The 11,855-nt window shown below is 47.6% G+C and overlaps 1 protein-coding gene across 1 annotated transcript; it reads right to left on the reverse strand.

Moving 5' to 3' along the window:
- Nucleotides 1–1,966: 1,966 nt before the first annotated feature.
- Nucleotides 1,967–9,555, reverse strand: NPY (neuropeptide Y). Its single transcript, XM_075557329.1, has 3 exons — nucleotides 9,368–9,555; nucleotides 4,193–4,270; nucleotides 1,967–1,988 (listed from the first exon to the last, which is right to left on the reverse strand). The coding sequence occupies exons 1-3, from the start codon at nucleotides 9,553–9,555 to the stop codon at nucleotides 1,967–1,969; spliced, it is 288 nt and encodes a 95-aa protein (XP_075413444.1).
- Nucleotides 9,556–11,855: the final 2,300 nt, after the last annotated feature.

An 11,855-nucleotide genomic window follows, 5' to 3' on the forward strand; every position in this document is an offset into this window, starting at 1 on the left:
CACAACACTTTACAAATTCATGTCCCTTCTGATATAGCTTGACTGGGTGTACATGAACTGGGAATACCAGTTAGAAGTCATGTTCAAGGCAAGTAGTGTAAGTTTTACGTGCGTTTCATTTGTAGAAATTCCTATTTTGTAACATCATTGACTTCACTGGTTAAAGATACATTCAAATTCAAACTCACTGCCATCATGTCAATTCTGACACAAAGCAGCCCTGTAGGACAGAGTAGAATAATCGTTGTAGGTTTTCCAAGACTGTAAATCTTCACAGGAACAGAAAACCTCATCTTCCTCCTGTAGAGTAACTGGTGGTTTCAAACTACTGACCTTGGACCTAGCAGTGCACCATCTAACCCATTACACCATCAGAACTCCTAAAGATACTTTGGAATATCTTTTATATAGGCTATTTTGTAGAGTACAAATTTCCCTAATCCATTATATAGGTACATGATTCATGGATATTTTAGTGATCCATTTTAGGATGTCACATCAAAATATTCATACTTGTTTGAGTTGGTTTGTTTATTTTCACAATGTGGTTGAAAGTACCAACTGGGAGGAGGCCCACTTTCTTTGATTTAGAAATTATATAAAAGAATCCAATACACTTAATTCTAAACCAAGTGCACCCAGTAGATACTTGAAGCATCGGAAGATTCAGCAGCTTTGGCTGAATTCCTTAACATGCCCCTAGCTGTGTGAGAAGGTGGTCACCCACCCCCTTGGTGTTGCTGTGCTCTAAGCAGATGTCTAGACCTCTGCTGGCAAATAAGGTTGTCACTCGCCTATGGGGTGGTTACTTGCATTTAATTAAAATGAGGTAAAATTTAAAACAGCTTTATGTTTTTGCTTGCCATATTTCACCTGATCCAAAGGTACAGGTGGCCAATGGCTAGTATCTTGGACAGAGTCGCTATGGAACATTTTTACAGAAAGTTCTCTTAAACAAGGGGGTGGATTACCCAATGAGCAAGGTAACCACAGGCTTGCTTGTGCTTGCCTACTAATCTGTTGTGATCAATTTGACAAGGTGAAAAGCAAGTGGTGAAAAATATGCGTGAAACTTTTTACCGCAGATTAGTAAGTGAACACAAATAAGCCCATGCTTGTCTTGTTTCCTGGGTCCTCCCTCCTTGCCAAGAAATGTAACTTTGAAGAGAGGCTTTGATGCTATAGGAAGTTGTTATGGGATGGAGAAGGAGCCAGATGCCAGCTACACGTAGAAATGGAATCTTTGATGTAGTAAAAGAGTACGAGATTGCTCGCTGCCATTGAATAAGCACAAGTAAACCCATGCTTACTTTGCTCACTGAGATCCCTTTAGGAAAAAGAACAATTGGCAGAAAGCGTGTCTACAATAGCCTTTTTTCTCTTCACGCTACACCTGTGCGCATTCACACACACACACACACACAGAGTTACATCTGGGTCATGATACATCCTCTTACATTTGTGTTGCTTTCTCCACTCTCACTGCCACCGAGTTGATGTCGACTCAAGAGACCCTACAGGGCAGGGTAGAATGGTCCCTGGGGGTTTCTGAGCCTGTAACTCTTTGCAAGAAGAAGATAAAGCCTCCCCTTTCCCAGCAGAGCGGCTGGTGGTTTTGAACTGCCCGCTTGCAGTCAGCAGCCCAACCTGTAGCCACCGTGCCTCCACAGCTCTTGTGTGTTGTTTTAAGACTGGCGAAATAAACCCTGGATCGACTGCTGTCATGTAATGAATGGCTTCTGATAATTTTCACTTACGCAATAACAGATGTTTGCTGGAGAAGATTCACTTTTGAATGCATGGTACTTTATTTAAACAGACATCTATACAATGTCGACAAAGGAAAACGGTGCCGGTTCAGCAAAGTGGCTGCATGCATTGATGGATGGGCAGCGGCTGGTTTCACAGCATGAAATATGGGTTGAAAAGGAGGACAAGACCGGTGAGCAAATTTCACTTCCTCTCACTACATAGAAGGATCCTCCAGCCTGTAAGACATAAGAAGCAAAGCATGTAAGAGAAACCGCCCATCTTCCTGAGAGGCTACAAAGAAGGAGACTTTCAATCCCGAACGGAAAGATGATCAAGAACTGTTGCCAATGCTCCTGCTGGCATTCCACCTCGGAAACCAATGGAATGATGGCAGGAGGGAGACAGTGGCATTCTCTGCAAGGTCCCAGATGGGTAGCTCTCACATAAGTGAGTCTCAAGCAAGTCTCTAAGGGAGCATTTAAGAGACATTAACAAACAAGTCAAAAAGAACTTTGCAATACTTCTGAAGATCAAAACCACCGAAATCATACCAAACGCTAACAAGAGCATTACTGTTACTCCACTCTGAATATACTCCTTTGTTTTCCTGTAAGTCTTTTATGTAATAAGATGCTATTTATAAGACTATAAAGAAGCCTATTTAATAAAACGATACTCATAGGCCACGTCAAGGTTGTCAAGTTGCACCTCCTTTTAATTGTATGTGGTTGAGGGTGTCAAAGCGCAGTTAACTATACTTCATGAAGTAGCCGTGTGATTGGAAACAAAAACCAGCCAGGTTCTGAGTAGATCTGAATTATTATTTTCCTAACTCCTAGTAGCATCTCTGACCCTGAACTTTTTTAATACAATCAAACGTACAAAGGCAATTTATGATTTTAGTATTTGAAAGCAACCCTTATGAATCTTCCTTCTGCTTCTCTTGTACTTGGTTGCACCCCAAGAGTCTGTGAGTCTGCTGTTTATGTCTGGGCTATTACTTTCAGAGGCAAAACTTTGATTCAAGTTTCAGTCCAGAATTTCCTTCTGAAAAAAACCAATCAGAAAACTTGATGCTGGAAGCTGACCACTTCACAGGAGACCTGCGGTCTGGTGGGTGGAAGAGCAGGGAGTGGCTCAGCGAACCCTGGGATTCTCTGTGGAAAGATCCCAATGAAGAGGGACACACTCAAGTCAGTCACTGAGCAAGAGGTCTAGTGACCTCTTCTGGGGAAGGTGGTCCTTGGCACGGCAGGGCTTTGCATGAAAGGCCGAAGAGCAACACAGGAAAGGACAGAGCCTGAGCAGTGTGACTTTACTGCTGGGGGTAGAGGCCGACAGGGCGAGGGCCCAGGTGGGGCATACACACTGAAGAGGCTCAGGCTGCTTTTTAACAGTACTCCTTACCCAGGGGCACCAGAGCATCCCAGGTCAACATTTGGTGGGCACGCCTTCCTAAATCAGCTCCACACTCCGAAAACATATTCGAAGGCTATAGACAAGCATCTTAAGAACAAAACTTCTTTCAACAAGCATCCATGAAACACAATACACTCTGGTGTAACATCAATTGAGCTAAAACAGAAGTCAGCCAGTGCAGGAGTACCCCATGGTTTATCAGCAGCTTTGGATAAAACTAGGAAGGCTCACGTTAAGTCCTATCAGTGACACTCCCTAAGACATCTCTACATTCAGAAAACAAAGACCAAACCCACAGTCATGAAGTCCATGTAGACTATAGCAACCTTAAGGGGGGTTTCAGAGGCACTACTACATCTTCCCAGAAGCAGATAGCTTCCTTTCAATCCCTCAGAGTGGCTCGTGGGTTTGAACTCGCAACCATGGCTTAGCAGCCCTTCGCTTACCTGCCAGCACTACCAGCGCCTGCTGACATACAGCATGGAGTCCAGAATGATGATGATCCCAGCCAAAGCTGGGCAGCTGGTGTTCCAGCTGAGTTAGAAACTCCTAGATTTTAACACAATTGGACAAGCTACAGAGAATCATTTCTGAGGCAAATGGATTAGGCATTGGGCTGCTAACATCAAGGTCAACTGTTGTAACCCAGTAGCAGTTTTACGGGAGAAAGATGAGGCTCTCTCCTCCCTTAAAGATGTAAAGCCTTGAAAACCCTAAGGAGCCGGTCCACCCTGTCTTACAGGATCGCTATGAGCCAGACTTGACTCGATGTCAGTTGGTTTGTTCTTCAACTAATCATTTAATCTTGAATATATTTCCCTACGGATGTTTAGATCATCACGAGAGAGCCCATGAAAATGAAAGGGTTGCTCCATACCATGTCATTTCACCTCTCCAAAGCCTACCTGGTCTTGAGACTCCAACTCCAGCGTCATCTCCCCACCATGGTATTAGCCAACATTTCCCTGCAATCAGCACCCCAGGTCCTCCAGCAATGGCTGCAACACAAGCCTTTTCTTACCTAATTGTGGGGCCAAGTTCTCTGCTCTCTCTCAGCCGGTCTGAAATCAACGTCTCGAGACTGGATCGTTTTCCATATCTTAAAAAAATGTTTTAAAGTATTTTTAAGCAAATTACAACCCAGTGACCCTTTCCCATTTTAATTGTTAAAACTTAAAAATCCTCTGTAGTTGATTATCAGCCTACAAGTGACCTTGTAAGGATATGAAACATATGCTACCGGAGTCCTGCAATTGGGTAACTAGGTAGCAGGAAAAATGGTGCGACAGGGTATGGTTTTGTTTTATTTTTTATTTCTACTACAGGCATGCAGTTTCTTGTACTTCACTTTATTGCACCCCCCAGATATTGCAGTTTTCATAAATGGAAGTTTTCGGCAATCCTTGGGTGAGTGAACCTGTTGGTGTCATTTTCCCCCACCCATCCTCCCACCCCCAAGAATGTGTGCTCACTACCGGGCTCTGCATACATTTTGGCAATTCTCGTAATATTTCTTTTGTCTTTGTCTATTGTTTCAGAATACTGTTATATACGTTAGTAGGCTACTGTAGCCTGTAAACATAATTGTGCATACACACTAGGAAATGAAGAAAATGGTGGCTCGCTTTAATGCGACAATTGCCTTATTGCAATCTGGAACAGAACCTACAATATCTCCGAGGTATGCCTGCATTCATTAATTTATATAGTTCTGGTGCATCAGACAACCCAAAGCCAACTCCCCGTCATCAAGCTGATGCCAGCTCATAGTGACCCCAGAGGGCAGGGTATAGAACTGGCCCTGTTAGTTTCAGAGACTGTTAATAGGAGCAGAAAGCCCTGTCTTTCCCTTGCAGTGTGGCTGGTGCTCTTGAACTGATGACCTTGAAGATCTCAGTCCAATGTGTAACTACTATGCACCAGGGATCCTGGCAGTTCTTGTGCAAAGAGCAGTTTAAATTCTAATGAAGAGAACAGATAGAATTTTAAAATGGGCACTAAAAAATAAACCACACACTGACACTTTAGACTCATTTGGGTCTAAATATCAAATGCCTCATTTCTAAGAAACAAAACCATACTCCCTGTTTAACTGAGTTTGGGGACGATGCAGTGTGTCACATGCTCTGAAAGTAAAATACAAGTGGAAACTACTGTTGTCTAAATGTCCCCATTCTTACAAAGTCTTAAAGATTCTGGGTACTATATACTCTATTTTTTATTTGAAGTGCTCAAAGCTAAAAGCTGTTTCTAATGCAATCTGATTTTCACCTGCCCTATCCATAAAAAAGAATCTTACCGGACCATGGAAATAGGCTGAAGTTTTTTCTTTTTCCTCTTGTAATAGGATACATGTATTAGGAGAAAGTTGAGGCTATCTGTTCCCATAAAGATCTCGGAGACCCTGGGAGGTAGTTCAACTCTCTAAGGTTGCTATGAGTCAGAATCCACTCACTAGGAGTGGTTTTGTCAGGATATGGTTAGAACAAGAAATGAACGCAAGGCTGCGGGTACCTGTCCATTAGTGTAAGCATGCTCTGCTCTATTCCAGGTGAGTAATTGGCTTCTCAATCTCTTCCTCCAGCCTGTCCCTGATATAGCACAAGCACGCGTGTGTGCAACATACACATACACAGAGTTCAAGTTGGCCTTTTTATTCCTAACTACAGATTCTTTGAGCTTTTTTCCCTAACTATATTTTTAAAGCTTTTTTCCCTCCCTTTCCATTGGTCACCAACAGCCGACCCTTCACAGAACAAAAACTTGGCTGGCAGGAATTGATTGACTAATTGGTAAAAATAGTCAAACAAAGTTGACAGAGGGGGACTTAACTGCATAAGCGACACAATTAAATCTAAATTTTTGGTAAAGATTTTCCTCTCATTGGCCCTTTGCTGAGACAGGGACAAAGCAAAACCCACTTGGCTGCCTCCCCAAAATTTACAAGGCCCCCTCTAAAATTTTCAGGAACTGTGGCATTCAAAGCTGCTAACAGGTACTTATTTATTCTGTCAGTTGATTTTAAAACTCTGGGACACCTTGAACTCCTTTGTCTTCCTGATGCTCCTGGTAGTGAAAGCAATGACAAACATGTTCTTCAATTTACCAGTCAAGGAGCTCAGTCCATACAGCAGGATTTGCTCCATTCTAAAACAGGTTCCATCCAGAACATCACACACAAGATCCTCTCGAATTAATTCTGGATTACCTGTGTATCTACTATGCTTTTAACTTTCAAAGATGAAGTCTCAAGGACAATGATTCTCAAAACCTGACTGCACATTAGAATCGCCAGGGGAGCTTTTAAAACAACAACACAAAGCAAAACCACCTAAGCCCAGGCTACACCCCAAGATCCTGATTTCATTGATCCCCAGGGGAGCCCAGTGTCAGCATATTTCAAAAGCTCCCCCAGGTGATCTCATGGGCAGCCAAGGAGAAAAAACACAGATCTGGGCAGACCTTCTCTATGTTGGCACGACTGACCTTAAGCCCGCGATTTTTTGTTCTGCATTGTAGATTCCCTCATCTCTACCCACTAGATGCCAGTAGTCCCCCTCCATTCTGACAACCAGAAATGTTGCTGGACTCGCCTAAATCCACTCCCACCCCCACCACCAAAAGGAGGGGCTTCAGAGGTTTAAAATCACCCTGGTGAGAAAGACTACTCTACGGGACAGTGTGAGAGTCTCCAGGTAAACAGCCTCAGCTGATGAACAAAGGATTGCAAATTCAAATCCTTCCAGAGAGACCTTGGAAGAAAAGCCTGCCAATCTACCCCCAAAACAACCAAAACAAATGCACAAACCCCGAAATAGCCGCCGGAAACCCTACGGAGCATCGTTCTACACAGCTGTACTCTGATACAGTTTTGGGGTCACCGTGAGTAGATGTCTACTTCAGGACCCCTGGTTTTCAGAGGAATGTGTAAAAAGAAAAGTCTAATAGACAATCAGAGGCACAGACAGCTATGAATGTGGCTTTAAATTGTGGCTTGAGGAAAGGGAGGGAATGAGACCTTGCCAGACTACCATTTCCACCAAATGAACACATTATAAAAATGGACACCCCTGTAATCCAAGGTGCGTGTAGTCAAGGTTAAATGCCAAGAAGATTTGGGGCAGGGGGCGTCTGAAAGGAGGGGAAGGACGCCAAGCAGGTCAAGGGTTCTAAGAAGGAACTGGTCATGAAGAGGAGACAGTTTCGCCTACATCTCTGCTGACTGAGGCGGCTTCTTCAGTGTGACACTAAGGAAAAGTGTGGACTTCCGGAGGCCAGCCCTTCACTTTCTGGTGTGGCTGCACACAGAGAAGTCAGGCAGTTTCTTGGAGAAAGCAAAGAAAGGTCCAGACACTACACATTCCCAACCTAGCATTTGCATCCCTTTCCAGGAAACACAGATTCCTTTCCCATCCCTGAGGATGGGGGTGAGATCATACTGCTGCTGCTGAGGACCACGGTTAAGGAAAATCAATAGGCTGGCCTCAGTGCGTCACTCTGAAAACAAAAGGGGTTTTTGTGAATGCCCTTAGCTTCTAGAGCTATAAAATGAAGTTCCTGATACTCACCTCCCAGAAAGAGCAAAGGAGTTAATGCCTAAGAGAAAGTTTTGAAATGTCTTTTAGACATGGACACAGTGGGAAATGGCAATTACCTTTGCAGACAGAAGTTCCACTGTTTGTTATGATATTAACTGAAATCATCCATAGAGATGCCCCTTTATCTTTTGCTTGCTCCTATGATAGCATACCGAAGCGTGTGAACCACCGCACTTCCCACGGAGTCTCTTAGTGTATGCAATAGCATCGCGTCTCCCTAATTAGAGTGATCAGATTTCAAAAGCCAATATGATTTCATTATGATATCTACACGTTTCTATTAACTATATAAGCATAGAAAGAATGCCACACTCCCTTCCCAATTAAAAAAAGAAGAAGAAACATTATTTTAAAAATAAATTCTATTCCCTTAAGATCCTATCCAACTAGTCTCTGATTTGTAAACAGGGAGGTTATGGTGTTAAAAAAGTAAAACATAAAAATCCAAATTCTTTCTAAAACACAATCTAAACTTGTTACTCTCACCTCAGGGGCATGAGGTCAATTCTGACGCATAGCAGCCCTCTGGGACGGAATAGAACTTCAATGATTCTTTAGGGGATTCAATGCCTCCCCTTCTCTAGCAGATGGGGGTTTCCGACCTGCTGGCTCAGTGGTCCGCATAGTTGGAATCTACTGGATGGCATTAAGTTTATCTAAGCAGAATGCATGATAGTTATGCTTTAAAGGGTTTATCCAATGCAACTGACTAAGGTCATTTGATTTGTCATTGAAATAAAACATGAAATGATTTCTCTAAGAGGAAACAATTTGGGAAATAATATTTAAATCCTATATTGCCTATAAAATTAGTTAGGTTTGGCTTTTTGCTTAATATTCAATGCTGAGAGTGAAGATATTTGATTTTGCCTTTCTGAGAGTTCAGAGAAAACATTACAATTTCTTGGATTCTCTGAAAAGCCTGGATTCATCCCAGAGTGACTACATCTACATAAATTTATTCGTAATGAAGCACCAAGTGAGGTTGGCGCCTTTCAGAAGTCACCTGCTGTTTGCATAGGCTACATCTCCAATGACCAGGGCTGGAAGTTTCAAGTTCAGGACTGAAACTGCAAAACCCACTGGAAAGAAGTGGGGGGAGGGTGCACCCGGAAGTTTGCTCTTTTGATCTTTACCTAAATACCCAAGGCAATTCGCCCTGGGCATGTCGGAATGCTAGAAAGTTCCTTTGGTGACTCATAGGTACCCTCTTACTCTGTTCCTTTGCTGTGGGACAGTCAGCTGTTTCTTAACCAAGCTGGTCACCTGTTTCCCTAAGGGACTTCTTTGGTGAACTTCCAACTCAGTTCCTCCCAGTCCTCCTTGTCACTCAGCTTACTAGACAGACCCCCTTTAAAGGAAGAAGGAATGATCAGCCAAACCATCGGGGAACTTGAATCTGGGGGGGGGGGGTCACAATTTGTGACTGCAGCTGCAGCCTGAAAGTCCCCAGAGCCCTGCACACATGGGGACTCCTTGCTGAGAAGCCTCTGATACTGCCAGGCCCTCGCTTACAGAGGGGCAAAAGCAAGGGTGGCTGGAGTCCCCCCAGGTACAGACGCGGTGTGCCTGGGATCTGTCCCAGGCAGCCCACCCACCTCTGCCTGGTGACGAGGTTGAGGTAGTGCCGCAGCTCCTGGTAGTATTTGGCCAGCTGCTCCGGGGTCGCATTTTCACCTGGGTGTTCAGGCTTGGAGGGGTATGCCTCCACCAGCACGCTCAGGCACACCAGCAGGGCCAGGGCCAGGGTCAGTCCGGAAGATCCCAATCGCTTGTTGCACAGCATCTGGGGGCACAGAGGTGGGGTGGGGTGGGGAAGGGAGGGTCAGAACTCCAGTGCATACGCACCCCGCACCCCCAACCACTACCTCCCACCCGGTCCTTCCCGCATCTCTCCCCAGGAGTACCAATCTCCAGGACCACAGGGCGCCTCCCCGCCATCTCTGCAGAGGGAACCGCAAGGTCAGCACCCTCCAGTGGGCTGCTCCCCTGACCTTGACCTGGCCCCTCTGCTCAGCCCCAGGACTGCGCGCCTGGCGGGGCTCAGAGTCGCGGTGGCCAGGCCCCCGTGTGGGGTGAGAGAAACGTCCCGCTCTGGTACAATAAATCAGTGCAACTGCTTGAGAAGTTCTTCCCGTCGGAGGGACAAGCAAGCCTTGCTTCGCCTACCCTCCGCTCCAAAGCCCTGAGCTGGAGAAAACTTTCCTCTCCCTTTCCCCCTCCCCAGGGTGCAGGTGGGGTCTCCCACAGCAACAGCCCCCCAGGGGCGGCAGGACCGGCTTGGTGGAGGGCTAGGGGGTGCGGGGGCGGGCACAGAGAGAAGGCAGCTTGGCGCAGGACGTCAGGTCGGATCCCTGGGGGGGGGGGCGACAGGGCTCCCCAACAAGCCAGGTTGAGGACCCATGCACCTGGGCGCTGCCTGGCCGTAGCGGTCCGCCCTCTAGGATGTCCTGCCCGAGACGCCCGGAGGAGCTGGCCAGCGGCTCTGGGTCAGGGGTGTGGGCTCTCCCTTCTTTTTCAGGAAAAACGAGCCCAGGGGGTCTGTCCAGCCGGAAGAGCCCTGGAAAGATGGGGCTGGGGGTGCCGCGACGCGGACGGGCTGGAGCGGGGAGAACCGAGCGTGGCGCGCCGAGCGGGGGTCCGGGCACCCTCGCGGCTCCGCAGGGCTCGCGGCGGGCAGCAGCCAAGCGGCGGCTCCGGGACCCCGTCCGGGCGGCAGCGACGGCGGCGGCGGGACTCACAGTGGCGGGCGGGCGGCGAGTGCTCGGAGCCGGGCGGGTCTCGCCTCTCCTCTCAGTGGGTGAGCGCCGGCGGACGCGGAGTCGGGACCAGCGGCGGCCGGGGCTTTTATGGAGCTCCCTCCGGGCGGCAGGAGGGGCCTCGGGCACTCACGCTCCGGTGACTCCCACCCGCCACTTCCCGCCCCCGGTCGCGAGGGGAGGGGGCCGGAGATGTGGTGGCCCGAGCAGTGGCGCCGGAGTCACAGCCCAGCGCCCCCGCCTCGGGCTGGGCCAGGCGAGCGCGCATCTGACCCCCTCGGAGCCCCCGCTTCTGCTCGTGTCCCCTCTAGTCGCAAGGGGAGCCCAGGGCCACACTTGGCTCAGGTCCGCGGGGGGTCGCCTGTGCCAGGGACCCCCAGCAAACAAGAGGGCTAGACACCCAAGTCCCCTACTTGGCGGGAGCATCTTGAGGCGCAGCTTTGCTTTTGGGGAGGAAAGCAACTTGATGAAGACTGTCTGGCAGGGACCCTCAACTGCCCCCCACCCACACTCACCCCAGAGACTGCGAACAGACTTCCTAGGCTTTTCAGGGAGATTAGATGGGGCCTTCCCCAAATACTACAAGCCCGGCTTGGTGAGGACCCTAAGTACTGTGTGGACTACAACTCTTCCCTGGTGGGAACGAGAAAAGAACTGTCTTTCGACCATCTGGAGACACATCCTCCCCCCTCCCCCCCTCCCCCCCCCCCCGCCAAGGTGTTATTAAAAGAAAATATTGGGTCCCTAATGCTGGGGATTCAAAGCACCGCAGCTTCCTTCCCCTTTAGCTGCTGGCACTTTGAATCACCTTAAACTCCAACACCAAACCCACTTCCAATTGGGTGAATTCTGACTTTCTGAAGTAGAAAATTTTTTAAAGGGCAGCGCTCGTGGTGTCGTGATTGTGCGCAGGGGTGCTAACCAGAAGGTTAGCAGTTCAAAAACCACCAGCTGCTCCTCTGGAGAAAGAGGAGGCTTTCTATTCCTGGAAAGGTTTTCAGTCTCAGAAACACGTGGGGACAGTTCCACCCTGTCCTACAGGATCACTCTGAGTCAGCATGGACTCCATGGCGGTGACCTTGAGAGTTTTTTGAGGACAAGAACGGCCCCCAGAGTGCCAGAGCTGTTCATTGTTGCTGGGGAAGGCTGCCCTTCCTCTTGCAGGGCTACAGCTGCCTCACCTTGAGGTTGGCAGCAGGGTGCTTTAACCGCTGCACCATCTGGGCTCCTCTGTAGTCTTTATTATGTTCACTTCATGTGGAGAGTGCATTTGGTCTTAAACCTGTGGAAGGTACCTGGAATACTGAGCAGCACTATGCTCACAGAT

Source organism: Tenrec ecaudatus, chromosome 9 (assembly GCF_050624435.1).
Source record: "Tenrec ecaudatus isolate mTenEca1 chromosome 9, mTenEca1.hap1, whole genome shotgun sequence".
Lineage (NCBI taxonomy): Eukaryota > Metazoa > Chordata > Mammalia > Afrosoricida > Tenrecidae > Tenrec > Tenrec ecaudatus.